The sequence below is a fragment of the Mya arenaria genome, chromosome 6, assembly GCF_026914265.1.
Source record: "Mya arenaria isolate MELC-2E11 chromosome 6, ASM2691426v1".
Classification (NCBI taxonomy): Eukaryota; Metazoa; Mollusca; class Bivalvia; order Myida; family Myidae; genus Mya; species Mya arenaria.
The window spans coordinates 4,874,332-4,891,854 of NC_069127.1; the positions used below are offsets into that span (position 1 = coordinate 4,874,332).

The 17,523-nt window shown below is 41.8% G+C and overlaps 1 protein-coding gene across 1 annotated transcript in view; it reads left to right on the forward strand.

The window, feature by feature from the left end:
* LOC128238476 (uncharacterized) overlaps positions 1–16,966 on the forward strand; it is a 38,485-nt gene extending 21,519 nt beyond the window's left edge. The window contains exon 2 of the mRNA XM_052954436.1: positions 14,411–16,966. Within this exon, the coding sequence (XP_052810396.1) occupies positions 14,411–15,604 (1,194 nt within the window). The 3' untranslated portion in view covers positions 15,605–16,966. The remainder of the gene's footprint in view (positions 1–14,410) is intronic.
* Positions 16,967–17,523: the final 557 nt, after the last annotated feature.

The window sequence follows — 17,523 nt, forward strand, 5'->3', positions numbered from 1 at the left end:
ATGTATTCCAATTGCACCAACTATTGTTTAAAATATATGTACGTAGAATCAAAAATAATAGATATGGGTCTATGAAAGGGCAGATTGATTGTCCAAAGACAAGTTCATTTGGCGCAGCGCATGAAAATGAATATCAAGAAAAACACGCATTTCTGATAACTGATGAAACCGTATTTATGAAAATATATGTATAATGTTTTTATTCGTAATGTTTTAACTATATATTTGACCAAAAATAGGTAAAAACGACTCTTTGTACATACTTACATCTACAAACATAGGAAAGGTAAGTAGGTAGGCTGGTATGTAGATGGCTTTCTCTCCAAAAACTCAACTGATAAAATGTCATTGGTTTTATATAACAAAGGAAATTCAAATGCCTTACAAAATATATTCAATCGAAACACGAAGTCAGGAATTAAAGAAAAAAAACCATTGCAACACTTATTTTTAAATAAAACGAAGATGAACATTATTATTAAATGAGGAAGTAATGAGCATACATGTACGATGTACTTCCTTGTCATACGTTAAATTCAATTTGGCTTTGATTTTGCTTACAGGTTAGTTAATATTTGTATACTTTAAGCTATGTTTTACTACCCAATATAGGCATAAACCATTTAATTCAATAGAACTTGTTTTATCTAGCATAATACTTTTCAAATTATGCTTTAAATTTACCAAATATCTTATGTTTATCCCGTACAAGAGCATACAGTACTTACTATCATGTAATTATAATGATGTTGCTGTTGTTGTTGTTGTGTTATTGAGTTGTTTTTTCTTGTTGTTGTTGTAATTGGTGTTGTTGGTGTTGTTGTTGCTGTTCGTTAATGTATGCACAAAGGCAGAATATGAATACATTCAATATCTTCCTTCCGCGTTCATTACGACACGTTATACAGTTTACGATATTGAAAATAAATTGGCTAGATCATATGACGGATGAAAAGTTCCTTAGTTTTAAAGCAAACTAATGGACAGGTATATTTCCTGTCTGCTCTTGGTGTGGTCATGGAAACATTTAGCTTCACTTTCGTTGTTTTTTGGTTTACTGGCTTTTTTACGGTGACCGAGTAACACCCCTTTTGCTTTCTTGTTTCATTTAAGTGATGTGGAGGCGACCCAATTTGTACTGAAAACATTACAATTCATTTTTATTTTGAAATAAAAAAACACAACCACGGGTCATTCGAAAAATCATGTACACACATAGTTTCCTTTCCTTGTATCGAGAAAATTTCAATGTCTAACGCAGTCGAGCTGAAGCTAACAATTATAACGTAACACTGCGGTAGTTTTCGAAAAACCAAAACAAATGTGCGAGTTTGTTCTGCACGGAAGATGCTTGTGGAAACAAAGAAGCAGATAATAAGTTTACAATAAAAGTGGATGTCTTGAGTAACTCAAGCCCCCTCGCAGTCTGTATTAGAGGACAAAAGAGAAATACACAGCAGATGACATCGCCTTTACTTTTGTGCAAAGTGAGTGTTATATTCAAAAAGTGTTGTTTGGTATATCACGGGTATCAGAAAAACACTACTCAGATTTTAATATTATTTTGACAGCTATCTTTTATTTAATAGGACATTTTTGTTGCACAGCACGTTGTTGACAAGCTGATGTTTCTCATGCTTCGATAAATATTTTTAATAAAATGAAGTATTTATGTGCATTTCCTCAATGTATCCTCAATGAACGTACATTTTTATGAAGCGAAATATGTTAACGAATTGTTAAATGTGTACCTTAATTCGTTTAACGAAACAGAATTCTTACTTGACGAGGATTTAGGTTTATTTCATTTTGACGCCGTGTAAAGGCGTGTTGTGTCATTAAATGACCTATCAAATAGTTTTATTTGCGAATGTTTCACCATAATCTGATGCTTAAAGTCTAATTGCATAATCATTTACAAGAAAAAACAAACGCAATTTCTGGTTTGCCCCAATTTTCAAACAATCAAGAAAGCAAATTGGTTAAAGGTTTAGTTTCTTTTTTTTGACGACTTACTGTTTGAATAATTAGTATGCAAATGCGCAAAACTGATTTAAATGACATCACAATATCTCGTATTGTTTGAGATGCGTACGGTTAATTATAAAGTAATTCAATTTTGGAGGGGCTAACACTATGTATATTATAATTTATCAAGTAATTTATTCGTGAAAAAGAAACCACGGTCAATTCGCTTCGCTCCGCTTATTTAGGTTACTTGTTCACGAAAATTACTTAATAAACTCGAACCTATGCATAAAAGAGGTACAATTCAATAGCTAGAGGACATATAGAGTGCTTACGTCAGCCGAATTTGTAAATGCCAATGTAATTCTTCATGGAAAAATAAACAGATCAAAACCCATACTTAAGTACAAAAATTTGGGTTTATTACTTGGGATCTTTTGTATTCTATTTAAATCCTTCACGCATATAACCTGAATAAAATGAATTGATGAATAACGCAGGCGACAAACACTTCCAACTCCCCTTTCTTCCGTTATAAACTCCTCCCTTTTCACGCTTCCTCAATCATGTCTCAAACATATAATTTGCATAAATGGGAAGGTCTTACTTGGAAAACCGTCAAATGCTGCGTGCTTTGCGCCTAGATTCAGGAGCATGTGTTTGGCGCTGTCCATGTCATTGTCAATGTTTTTCTACAACCGGGTCCATGGAATGCATGCAGCTATCAACGTGGTGATTGAGCTCTACAGTGTGTAACACATTGTTATTTGTAATGGCACACAAAAATAAAAAGTTTCAGTACTTTGATAATGTAACAGAAAATACAAAGACTTGCCTTAATGAAGTGCCCTACCTTGTATCGAAAATGCAAATATCAGTAGCAGTGTGTGTATACACCATAGACTGCCTTTTGTTACATTTAAAATGGTGAAGAAAGAGAAAAGTTATCTTTGTTTCAAGTCATCATTCGATGATGTTTAATAATTTTTTGAACGACGAGAATTAAAACAATTCAAATATACGAGAAGCGTCGACACGCGTTCAGCGCGTTTGTTAAGTTTTGACATGGTAACAGAGGTCATACCCTCATTGCATCCTTTCTTTTTGTCGTCACGAGCCAGCAATTGTTTTGGGACGGTGAGGAAAGGCGATACTATACAACAAAAGGGCACAATACGCAAAACACTTATAGGACAAAATACGAGTCGGTTGGCACATATAACGGCTTTAAACAGTTTAATTTTCTGGTAGACCGTTCCTGACAATGTGCAAAGCTTCACGGCATTATTTCGCCTTTATACGCCATATGACGCCATTGTTTCGACATCCTCTCTTCATACGACAAGTTCTCAACTCGTAGCAAACATCGTTTCTAAATGACGAGGATATAACAATGTAGTACCTTTAGCATAGCATTTTTACGGGACATAAAGCCAGCTCAGAACTCGCCTCATAGTTTTCGTCCCTTTAAGAATGAATACCTTGGAAGATCCGTATAAACATATAGAGTATACGTGTGTATACGCATGTTTTAGGGTATTCTTTCCAACCAACAGTGAGACCAAAATTGACTCTAACAAACCGCGATTATTTGTGGTGATTTTGTATGAGTGTCAAATCGCCTAACATCGAAATATGTCGCAGGAAACGCCGTAACAGTGTAGCAGGGGCCATAAAGAAAGTCGTAAATGTGTCGCAACATGTCTCGTGTTTCACTGACCGTGCCAAGGCGGTAATCCCATCGTTAATCGGTTAAGCTATGTTGATGCGTGTGTAGTGTGTTTATAGTTTAATTTGTGTAAGTGTATGTTGTACGCATACGTTTGAGTCTAGTTCATTGTCATTTGGGCCCTTGCCTTTAAATATGGTTTATCTTTTTTAATTGTCGACTACTGGACGTGTCCCTGTTGTTTGCATGTATTGTTTTGAAGTTAAAAGCATGTCGACATAGTTCGCTTATTATGGAAGGGTTTCTACGACTGGCCTTCCTCTCTTTGATAGAGAATCTCAAAACTCAACAGAACGACCGTACACTACCTTGTATATTGATGTTATGCGATATGTTATGTTTATCCACGTTAAACAATTCCCTTGTATAAATGAATTTAAACAGACGTGAACTTTTCATTAACAAACGGTAACGTTGCCTTAGTGGTAAATAGTGATATTTGTTGATTTCAGTGAAAGGACGTAATATATTCCACAATATGACATAAAACAATATTTTCACGATCGGCTGCGGAAAATATATTTCGAGTGAAATAAAATACCAGGTCCCCGGGTCGGACACTCTCCTCCCCAAAAGTGAAGTAATCGCTGCGTTAAATTTGATCGAAAACGCGCGTCTCTCACTCTATTAACTCAGGGCGTTTTTGTTGGTACCAAATTATTTTCAGTTTTGGTTTTGTGTATAGTTACAACAACTGTATGTATCCATAACTTCTGAATTTCTTCAAAACAATGATACCGGAGACTGTCGTTTGCCTGTTTGGTGTTCCAACACACGTGTTGTCAGTGCCCTCCAGGTGTTTTTTTCAAAGTGAACTAGATTTCGGATGGAACAAACCGTCGAAACCGCCTCCGGAGGGTTTTCGATAGTTTCAAAAACCAGTTTTGGTTTTCGTAAAACAAACGATAAAACTGGTTTTCATTTTATTTGAAATTATTACAACAAAAACTACGTTCGCGAAACTAATGATAAACCAAAACTGGTTTATTACCAACGAAAACGCTCTAAATAGATCCTCACTCATTGAAACTACATAATTAAGTGCAGTTATTCATTTTTTCCATTTTTTCATAAATTCCACAAATTTAATGACTTCATACCTTTTTGGCAGACAAAATGAATAAATTTGCAATTAAACGCGGTAGTTCGTGTAACAGAAATTAATTTATTTCATAGGAGCAACACCTGTAATTGGAATGCATACACTAAACCTTACGTTAGGTATAACATTCCACCACATGAAATAGCTCACCGACCATTGCTCGTAAAGTTTTCTCCCAATCCTTTCTCTAATACAATGAGCATACAGTTTCTTTTGCATCTTTGTCTACGAAATACGATTAACTCACTTATTTCCAATTACTTTTTTTACTTTCAAATTCCATTAAATACTATACCATTGCAGAAAGATGCCATATAAGGCGCTTATTCTACTACTGAGAAAGTTTGGCATATTCATAATTTGACAGCCATGCCACAGACTCAGTGTTCCTCCAACAATATCAAACATATTTCGATGAATATGGGAATGTTTGAAAGATAAAAAAGCCAACAGCTATCAGAGATGACGCTTGTGAACGCTTTTCGTATGTTAGTCATTATTACAAAATGTCGTACCTAAAAAAAGATGACAAAATGGACTCTACAAACAAGTCCGGTGAATAAGAAGAAACATCGTAGGAGTGTGAAACATAAGCCCCCTTGAAATTCTCATGAGTCATGTAGTGCAAAATCTCTTTAATAAATGAGGAAGCAGGAAGTAAACTGCGCGTAAATATAAACCGTGATTCAACAAATCGCGATGTAATTTCAAACAATCAACCCTGGTTGGATAGAGACTGTGCTTTAGCTAAACAATTAAAGTACGCTGCATTACGAAGATTTAGATGGACAAGTGGGTTGTTAGATTTTCAAAACTATATTTCACTGCGTAGACATTTCAAAATTACGTGTTTCACTAAAAGGCAATTGTACCAGCAAGCTAAAAGGAATGAGCTAGTATTATCTAGTTGTAATCCAAAATCCTTTTGGAAATTGTTAAAAATGTCCCAACGTAATAGAAAACAAGAGCTTCTGCGCGTAGACCCTGATACATGGCGGAACTATTTTCGAAAATTATTGTTTAATGAAGATCAACCGAATCTGAACGATATAACTTTTGACACGAATACATTTAATGAAGAATATGATTCCATTTTGAATTGTTATTTTCCTGACGGGGAGGTTATTGCAAGCATTTCAAAATTGAAAAAGAGGAAATCTCAGGGACCTGATGGATTTGGGGCTGAATTTTACCAAAGTACAAGACAAACCATAACTCCAGTGTTGCGTCAAATATTTAATAGGGTTTTAAATACGGGTGTATTTCCGGATATTTGGAGAGATAGTATTATTGTCCCAGTGCACAAGTCGGGCTCTAAAGAAGACCCATCAAATTACAGGGGTATTTCTCTTATAAACGTTATGTATAATATTTTCAAATATAATACATGACAGATTATGTGCATGGTCGGAACAGTTTAACAAAATTGATGAGGCACAAGCTGGATTTCGGACTGGTTATTCGAAGTATTTATAATTATTTGTAAAGTATGGTTCAGAAATATACATGTAAGCCTAGGGGGAGATTCTATGTATTATACGTCGATTTTAAAAAGGCGTTTGATGGATTGATACACCGTAACTTGTTCACCAGTTTGCATACAATATGAGTTCAGGGAAAGCTTTTCCGTATATTAACGTCTATGTATTCAAATCTACGCGGTTGTGTACGAGTTGGCGGTGGCACAGCTACGCAACCCTTTATTTGTAACGTTGGCATGCGACAGGGGGACGTAACCAGTACAATAATTTTTCATCTATATATTAATGAGTTATCTTCCTTCCTACGATCAAAGGGACATATGGGTATTTTATTACAGAGCAAATCGCGGATATAATATGCATACTTTTTGCAGATGACGTTGCGAACTGCGCTGACACTGCTATTGAATTACAATTACAACTTAATTCTATTTCGGAATTCTGCGAAAATACTGGAATGACTATTAATCAGAGGAAAACAGAAATAATCGTGTTTAGAAATGGCGGGCCTCTGCGGTCATACGAGCATTGGTATTTTAATGACACCCCGGTAAATGTTACATCGGTATACAAGTACATGGGATTCATATTCACTCCAAAATTATCCTGGACAAAGGCAAAATCAAAATTAGGTGCGCAAGCCCGGAAGTCAATTTATGCCATAAAGGCCTACCAGAGGGCTTTTGGAAACTTATCTCACGCTGAATATTTTAAAATATTTGATTCAATGGTTAAGCCTTTACTTATTTACGGTGCTAAAATATATGGTACGGAAATATCTGATATTCTTGAACAAGTAAAAATTCAATATTGATAAACCCCGGCAGGCATCGCCCCATACTGTATTTATCTTTATTAATGTAAAATATATGTAATTCATACTTACCTTTGTCTATTCATGGAAAGATATTTTGAAGTTTTCAAACCTTGGCATTTTAGGCCAGTGCTTAGCGCCATCCTGATATTACAGACGGGCTAGCCCTGTGTCCATCATGCCAAGATCATTAATAGTCACTAAGTGTTGTTAGTAATATTATCCTGGATAAAGTCCATTTTTTCAAGCATTGTTCATGCAAAATATTCAATAAGTACCAAGTTATTCAGTAAATTATTGATGTACAGGTTTAACATTATTTGCATAACATGTACTGATCTCAAACCTGTTGTTTTATGGCACTAACACAGCAAAACGTAATAACTCTTGTCGGGAATTTCACAAAGTTCACATATTTTCTTTGTAATTCAGCGTGTACACCGCCATTTTACCTTTGAATCTTGGGTAATCCTGAGATAGTTTTTGACCTTTCAAGATTTCAAAACTTGACAAGTTATTCTTACTTGAGCGTTTGAATCATGTCGTTCCACAAGGTGATAATGTCTCTTAGTTAATAATCCATTATTCACATGAAATGCACTGATAATTTATTGTTGTAATCCAGTGTGATGCTTTAAATCCTTTTTCGGAAACTTCACGGTCATTTGACAGTTCGTCCGCCATCTTGAATATTTTACAATGGCTGTCAGCCAATCGGGTCATTTGACCCGATTCTGGGTCATTTTCGGTCGGGTCAATTTGGGTCAGGTCATTTTTGACCGAGATTTTCGGGTCATTTAACCATAGGAGTATATAAGGCCGTGAATTTTCAGTCTCAGACAGTCGAATTTGGATCATTGAACAAGCTGCCTGCATATTATTCTTAAAAGGTTAAAATCAACCTGAATATTTAAATAGACAATAAATAAGTAAATATAAACTACTTACAAGTAATAAAATAACAGGCATTGATTTTATATTGAGTTTGTAAACAACTTTATACTGATAATAATATTTTACTGTCTTACTACGACGTGCTGTGCCAACGTTCATATAAGCCAACGCGTTTTGCTGTGTACGGTGCCGCTGATTACTACCGTGTATTATATCTGATGTTTGATGTCTTGATGCATATATTTATTTGCTCCAAAAATAAAACGTAAAACGTTCATTGCGTCGTCATTTTGGCTAGGTCGTAACAATTATTGCTTCAAATACTTGGTCACCCTAAAAGGGACAGTTGATAGCGTTGACGGACCACGGGGCTATGTCGTAACATTTATTGCTTCAAATACTTGGTCACCCTAAAAGGGACAGTTGATAGCGTCGACGGACCACGGGGCTAGGTCGTAACATTTATTGGTGGCAGCGGTGGGATCTGTTATAATAGCAGATCCAGCGATACGAACTACGCCAGACGAAGGGGGTTGTAACATAGTCACGTACTAGACGCGATAGGTCAGGGGTTTAAAATTATCAAGAATTAAAGGAGTTCGCGTCATGACTGATCCAAGGGAGGTCGATAGCGGGGAGGTAATATTTAATAACCCAGAGGCGGCCGACGATGCCGACGAGTATGCCACACTGGACTCCGCGTCCGAGGCCGGGTCTACAACCAATGACCCGCCAGGTGATTGTGACGAGGGGCCATTACGCGAGGTTATGGTAGGTGTCACGGGGGCTTTGAAGGACGTCGTTAGGGAGTTACAGTCCATCAAAAGAGGGATGGCTAAGTGTAAAGATGGGTCGGGAGAGACGAGGACATTTTGCACAAATAACAGCAATGTAAGTGAGTATGACAGTAGTAATTCAAGGAACAATCGCAAGGAAGGTAATAAGCATATTTCAGGTCAGGCCCTTAACGCAGATGCTCCGTCTTATGTGCGCTGGGGGACGACGTACTACGGCGCCGGCCGAACGGAAAGGGATGTTGACCACACGTGGGATGCGGGTAACCCGACGGGGACACCATATGGCTACAACGCGACGGGGTCGACGCAACGGGAGGGATATGATGTATCAAGCTCCAGGAACACGAGAGCAGGCGGAAGTAGTTGGGAATCGGACCGGATGTACCACGGGCCATACACGCAGCCTGATAGGATACGCGATGCCCCCTATTTTCGCGAAGGAACTGCGAGGTACCCACCAGTTAAGCTGCCGGTGTTCACTGGTAAAGAAGACTGGGCCACCTGGCTGGCGCAGTTTGAAGCCATAGCCGGTCGTTTCCGCTGGTCCGAAGACGAGAGGCTTGATCAGCTACTGCCTAGGCTGGAGGGGGCAGCAGCACAATTTGTATTTTCCCAATTAAAGCCTAACACAGTGAATAACTACAAAGAACTTATTATTGAGCTAAATAGTAGGTTCAGGGCCGTAGAAACAGCCCGGTCATATGCCGCTAAATTTAGCAGACGGACGCAACGACAGGGGGAGACAGTAGAGGAGTACGCATCGGACCTCAAAATGCTGTACGACAAGGCCCACGGGTTTAGAGACCGGAAGACGAGGGACGAGGACCTCGTGCGGCGGTTCTTGGACGGGGTCACAGACGAGGAAATGCGGTTCGAGCTGGAGTTTAATAAAGAACCTAGGACGGTCGATGAGGCAGTTTACTTTGCAGTCAATTGGTTACAGATTCGGGGAAGAGATAGAGCTGACAGAAAAGGGCGTTATCAAGCAAGAAGAGCATACGAGCCGCAGTGGGACAAGCATAATGGTGACCATAGGGTACCCGAACGGCGAGACACCTCAAGACAGTTCAATGGACAGAGGAAAGAGAATGGACTAGGGACAGATCAAAAGCGAGATGAGCTGCAAAATAGTCTACTGAAAGAACTGATAAACCGGCTCGAGCGTTTGGAAGGTCACGTTAACGCTGACACAAAGAAATTAGACACCAAAAAGAAAGTTGAGTGTTATAACTGTCACAAGCAGGGTCATTACGCACGTGAATGTCCGGACCGGAAGGAGCGAAGGGTAAATACCAGCCGACCGCTGTCAAACCAAAATGAAAACCGTTTAAACGACCAGGGACCACCCCGAATGGCCTAGGGGAGGTCCACATCAGCAGTAAAGCAGGCCTTAAAGTTACAGCCATAACGCAGCAAGAAGACGGTGAGGGGACGACAGTGGGGAGTGAAAGGACCGTGAGGAGGAGCTCTATTGCAGACGGGGTATACGTACGAGGGTCTGTTAACGGAGTACCGGTCACGTTCACTGCGGACACTGGCGCCTCACGGACGATACTATCTACACGGGCGTACGAAGCTATACCAAAGGACAAGCGGCCGCCATTAGAAAGGGCGTACTGCTTAGTGGGTGCGGGGGGCAACCCGATTAAGAAGGCAGGTAAAGCCAAATTCAGCCTGAGTTTAGGGACTCTGGAGCTTGAACGAGAGGTTATTGTGGCCGAAGTTGAAGACGACGCTCTACTGGGGTATGACATCCTAAGGGGAGGGGAGAGCGGTCCCGCAGACATTTTGCTTAGCCAAAATAAAATACTCTTAGAGGGAGTTGATGTGCCAGTATTTCAGGTGGGGCGGGACAGGAAAACCAGACGGGTTACTGTAGCCGACGACATCAGCGTCCCTGGACTTGCAGAGTCGGTGATAAGTGTGTATGTAGAAAGGTACGAAGAAGATGACACCGTGCAGGCTGATTTTATTGTTGAACCAGTAGATAACTTTAGGGACAACTATCCATTACAAATGGCAGCTACTCTAGTGGATGTAAACCAGGGGCCAACTTGTAAAATCAGAATTCTCAACCCATTCCCAAGCGATTTCTTGTTGCGACAGAACGCCGAAATTGGGAGAGCCGAAAGGGTTGAACGAGTGGTCAGTGTGGTTGCGGCCGCTGAGGACGACGATGGTCAAGGGAATATGACGTCGGTGAGAAGAATTAGGCTAGGAGAGAGGTCTTCACCGGCCACTAACCAATTTACTAGGGCAACGGGAGCGGAGGTACCAAAACACCTCGTCGACTTGTACCGGAAGTCCACGGCAGGGAAGTCGGACTATGAAAAAGGCGTGGTTGCCGGTCTCCTCCAGAAGTACCAGCAGAGTTTTTCCACTGCCGAATGGGACCTGGGGCTTACGCATTTAGCCGAGCACACAATTAAGACGGGCGACGCCCCGCCAATAAAGCAACGGCCGAGGCGCGTCCCACTTGCATACGCAGAGGAAGAGAAGAAGGCCATAGACGAACTGCTACAAAAGGGGGTTATCCAGAAAAGCACTTCACCATGGGCGTCGCCTATTGTTTTAGTTCGAAAGAAGAACGGTTCTGTAAGGCCATGTGTAGACTACCGACAGGTTAATGCGCTGGTAAAACCGGACGGTTTCCCGCTCCCGAGAATTCAAGACTGTTTAGACGCAGTCGCAGGAGCCACATACTTTAGCAGTTTCGATCTGACCAGTGGATACTTTCAGATACCACTCAAAGAAGAGGATGTCCCAAAGAGCGCTTTCTGTTGCAAATACGGGCACTTCGAAATGACACGTATGCCATTCGGTTTAAATAATTCAGCCAGTACCTTTCAGCGCACGATGGAGATTGCACTGCAGGGCCTCCAGTGGGAAACATGCTTGGTGTACATCGACGATATAATCGTCTACGGGACCACTTTCGAACAGCACATTCACAGGGTGGAGCAAGTACTAGATCGCATGAAACAGGCGGGGTTGAAGCTGAAACCCGAAAAATGTAACATGTTGCAGCACAAAGTCCTGTTTCTTGGTCACGTGGTTTCAAATGACGGAGTTCTCCCAGATCCGACCAACACCAGTAAGATAGTCGACTGGCCAGTACCTCAGAACACAAAACATGTGAAACAGTTTGTAGCCACGGCATCTTATTATCGAAGGTTCGTAAGGGACTTTGCCACCATGGCCCGACCCCTAACGGAACTTACCAAGAAGGACCGGAAGTTTGAGTGGGGAGATGCTTGTCAGACCGCCTTCGAAAATTTGAAAAGGGCACTGACTGGGCCGGAAGTAATGGGGTATCCATTGAATGAAGGGGGTATCTTCTACCTAGATACAGACGCCTCCGGGGTAGGGATAGGCGCGGTCTTGTCACAAATGCAGAAGGGGAGAGAAAGGGTGGTCGCCTACGCCAGCAGAAGTACGAATAAGGCGGAAAGCAACTATTGTATAACCGAGCAAGAGTTGCTGGCCATAGTTTACTTTATGCAGTACTTCCGCCAGTATCTTCTAGGCCGCCATTTTGTGGTTCGCACAGATCACCAAGCTCTGGTCTGGCTGTTTAAGCTCAAGGAGCCCAACGGGAAGATTGCAAGGTGGTTGGAAATCCTGTCCCCCTATGACTTCGCTGTTGAGTATCGTAAAGGGCAACATCACGGCAACGCGGATGGGTTAAGCAGATGTGAAGACCCGAGGGAGTGCCATTGTCACATCGTGGACATGAGTGAGCCGCTCAAGTGTGGCCCCTGTGCAAAGTGTCGGCGACGGGCGGAAATCATGTGCCATTCCGAGATTCAATGCGGAGGACCGGAAGTGAGCGTGTCAGATGATTTGGAAGATGCATGTGTACTCATGGACGCTGACGTTGTGCCTAAAACTCCGACAGGAGAGACTGTCACTGCTAAGCGGACGCTTGACGAAGAAGACGTTCCGGAAGGTGCTACTGAAGGAGCCGGAGCTCTGTCGAAGCCTATTGTATTAAAAATTGAGACCCCGCTACCAGCCATAGCTCGAGCACTGACGGTCGATGACGAACAGGAACCTGGCCCATCTAATCAGGGTGACGAGATATCGCGGGCGAATTGGACACATACGTATAGTCTTACTGAACTGGGAAGGATGCAAGATGAGGACGCGAGCATTGGGCCGGTTTTGAGGGCAAAGCGCGCCGGTGTGAAACCGAAACCGGAAGACATTGTTGCCATGTGTCCTGAGACGCGCCATTATTTCATGATTTGGGACAGTCTAAGGACCGTTGACGCCGTGGTCTACCGTAGCTTTTGTAAACTAGACCAGACAGATAACTACACGCAGCTGATCGTGCCACGCGTACTGAGGGAGGAGGTTCTTAGAGGAGCCCATGAACCAGTCACTGCCGGACATATGGGGGTTAAACGAACCAAGGGTAAACTCGCACGGAATTATTACTGGTTCGAAATGAAACAAGATGTAGAACTGCACATAAGATGTTGCGACGTTTGCGAAGCCGATAAAAAACCACCAAAGACGCCCAGGGCTCCCATGGGACACGTTAGAACCGGTGCCCCGTGGGATATAATAGCCCTTGACTTCATGGGTCCATTTCCGGTGACGAGCAGGGGTAACCGCCATATATTAGTATTGACGGATCTCTTTACAAAATACATAGAAGTTGTCCCAGTACCGAGCCAGACCGCTGAACAATGTGCAAAAATAGTGGTTGACCACGTGGTTAACCGCTGGGGAACCCCATTGGCCATCCACTCTGACCAGGGAACGGCTTTCGAGAGCCGGCTCTTTAAGGAGCTTTGCGAATTATTGGCAGTGAAAAAGACCCGGACTAGCGCACGTAATCCACAGGGAAATGGTCAAGTGGAGAGAGCCAATCGGACTATTGTCAAGATGGTTAGAGCGTTCTTGTCCGAGGAGCAGGACGACTGGGATGTACATCTTGGTTGTATCGCCAACGCATACAGGGCAACGCCTCATCAGGCTACTAAACTTAGTCCAAACATGTTGGCCCTCGGTAGGGAGGTAAGACTTCCGGCGGATCTTCAGTACCCTACAGTAAGGGACAGTGATGAGCATATCCGTAGTGAGGCAGAATACATTGTTAGTTTAAGACAGACTATGCAGAGGGCCCACGAGGTAGCGAGAACACATCTAGGTAAGGAGGCCGAACGCAGTAAGGAGGTGTACGACCGGAGGTTAGCTTTCACGAAGTACAAGGTAGGCGACATAGTATGGTGCCTACACGAGACTCGTCGGGTTGGGGTAAATCCAAAGCTCCAGAAGGCTTTTGACGGGCCATTCGTTATAACAGAAAGTCGATCTGCGTTGAACCACGTGGTTCAATTGGACAAACGCGGCGCAAAACGTTTGCTCCACCATAATAAGCTTAAGTTGTATAGGGGAAAAACTGCACCGAAGTGGGCTAGCCAGTTGGCATCGCGGTTGCGGACCAAAGAGTAGCTATAACTTTACGCTTTTCGCTCCCCGGTCGTTTAACCGTACTTATTCCGGGCGACTGAGATACATTTAACTTCAAAAATGACGGACTTGTGGCTAGCCGTTGGCACAGCATTGGTAGTATTTTAGGGGGCAAACCTTGCATTTTTATTTTATATTTTGTAGATGAAGGCATCCAACGGCGGTATTATGTGGCAGTGCGCCAGATGTGGCAAACAGGATAGGAAGAACCGGATGGCTGCACACATACTAAAAGACCACATACCTCTACATCAGGTGCCTTACCACTGCTTGCTGTGTCAGTTCAGATGCCAGGACAGTAGCACATTAAGAGACCATGTGAGCCGGTATTCACGGCATGTCAACCAGGAGAAAAACATGAGAAAGCCTATAAATTATGCGCAGTACCTGATCAAAGCAGAGCGACCCATCCACGTCACAAGCCATGACATGTTTCAGGTGGCCGATCGCTTGTCGATAGATCTCCTGAGGGATGATTCCGATGGGGAAAACCAACCACCGAGTATGTGGCCTTCCTGGATGGAGCCTGAATCACCGAGAAGCACGAGCGGACCAGTAGGCGCGAAGGGGGATGGGGTGGGCATACCAGACCTTGACCAGTTGATACGGGTGTTGGAGTATGGCGAGACATCAAACGTCGGTGGGTCGTTTCCCGAGCTACGCCCAGCCAACAGGACGAATAACACCACTTACGCGGAAAGACCGCCGACAGGAAACCCTGTTAAAACGACCCCGGGAAATGTCATTTTTGGGGGATTGGATGGCCCATCACCGTCAGTCGAAAGAATGGGAACACCCAATAGGGCCCATACATACTCCCGAATCCAGGGTTCTGCCAGGTCGACGGGCGGTAGTTGTGACCAGGTTATTGAGGACACGGCGGTCCTCCCAAGTGCAGAGGACCATCTCGATCCGCTATTTTGTGGGTTTGACGCTCTATCGCCAAGGACACCAGCGAAGACGCCGCCTCCGAAGTCACTGATGATGCCGAAGGGCCTAGGGGGAAGAGACCAAGCGACACAGGCAGGGAGCAGCCGAAAAGATGACACATCAACACAAACAACCCTAGAAGACCGCCTGGCTAACGTATTTGAGGCCGGCATGAAGAGAATAACGCAAGCAATAGATGAGGGGATAAAAGCTGTGGTAGGGTCACAAAGAGCTGCAGAAGCGACCCTGCAGGAGGTGAAGCGCATTGAGAGGAACGTTCGCTACCTATACAGATCAGTCGCTAAAAATGAGGAGGAAGAAAACACCGAGGAGCCGAAAGTCAAAAGCGTGGTGATGAAGCGCAAGTCTACCACAGAAGATGACCGTAAACACAAGAAAACGCGATAGAAATGACATTTATAAGTGAAATAACAGTTAAAGTGTTCATCTAGTTGTAGTGTTATTTAAGTTTTTTTTTATCTCTATTGTTAACGTCAAGTGCAAAAGTGTTAAAATGTTTATCATATGTATATCTCATACTATTGATCTCAATGTTATTAAAGGCAGCAGGAGCTTAGCCTCTATTTGGAGGGGGTATTGATAAACCCCGGCAGGCATCGCCCCATACTGTATTTATCTTTATTAATGTAAAATATATGTAATTCATACTTACCTTTGTCTATTCATGGAAAGATATTTTGAAGTTTTCAAACCTTGGCATTTTAGGCCAGTGCTTAGCGCCATCCTGATATTACAGACGGGCTAGCCCTGTGTCCATCATGCCAAGATCATTAATAGTCACTAAGTGTTGTTAGTAATATTATCCTGGATAAAGTCCATTTTTTCAAGCATTGTTCATGCAAAATATTTAATAAGTACCAAGTTATTCAGTAAATTATTGATGTACAGGTTTAACATTATTTGCATAACATGTACTGATCTCAAACCTGTTGTTTTATGGCACTAACACAGCAAAACGTAATAACTCTTGTCGGGAATTTCACAAAGTTCACATATTTTCTTTGTAATTCAGCGTGTACACCGCCATTTTACCTTTGAATCTTGGGTAATCCTGAGATAGTTTTTGACCTTTCAAGATTTCAAAACTTGACAAGTTATTCTTACTTGAGCGTTTGAATCATGTCGTTCCACAAGGTGATAATGTCTCTTAGTTAATAATCCATTATTCACATGAAATGCACTGATAATTTATTGTTGTAATCCAGTGTGATGCTTTAAATCCTTTTTCGGAAACTTCACGGTCATTTGACAGTTCGTCCGCCATCTTGAATATTTTACAATGGCTGTCAGCCAATCGGGTCATTTGACCCGATTCTGGGTCATTTTCGGTCGGGTCAATTTGGGTCAGGTCATTTTTGACCGAGATTTTCGGGTCATTTAACCATAGGAGTATATAAGGCCGTGAATTTTCAGTCTCAGACAGTCGAATTTGGATCATTGAACAAGCTGCCTGCATATTATTCTTAAAAGGTTAAAATCAACCTGAATATTTAAATAGACAATAAATAAGTAAATATAAACTACTTACAAGTAATAAAATAACAGGCATTGATTTTATATTGAGTTTGTAAACAACTTTATACTGATAATAATATTTTACTGTCTTACTACGACGTGCTGTGCCAACGTTCATATAAGCCAACGCGTTTTGCTGTGTACGGTGCCGCTGATTACTACCGTGTATTATATCTGATGTTTGATGTCTTGATGCATATATTTATTTGCTCCAAAAATAAAACGTAAAACGTTCATTGCGTCGTCATTTTGGCTAGGTCGTAACAATTATTGCTTCAAATACTTGGTCACCCTAAAAGGGACAGTTGATAGCGTTGACGGACCACGGGGCTATGTCGTAACATTTATTGCTTCAAATACTTGGTCACCCTAAAAGGGACAGTTGATAGCGTCGACGGACCACGGGGCTAGGTCGTAACAATATTGTAAGGAATTCCTTGGGGTAAATTATTATGTTAACGATTGTGTTGCATCGGGGGAATGCGGGAGGTTTCCTCTATGTATTGATCATCATGTAAAATGTATTAAGTACTGGTGCAAACTGCTATACAAGTCCAATGAACGTTATCCAAGAAACTGCTATATAATGCTTAAACGACATGATGATTTTGGAAAAAAAAATTGGGTTACATCCAATATGGTTTTGGTTTTGTTTGGCTAAGTCAGGAAGTCGGAAATGTTGGCGAGTTTTTAATATCATTTAAGCAAAGGTTAGTTGATTGTAAAAGACAAAACTGGTTCAAAAATGTGGGAGACTCAACACGATCTGACATATATAAGCATTTTAAAAC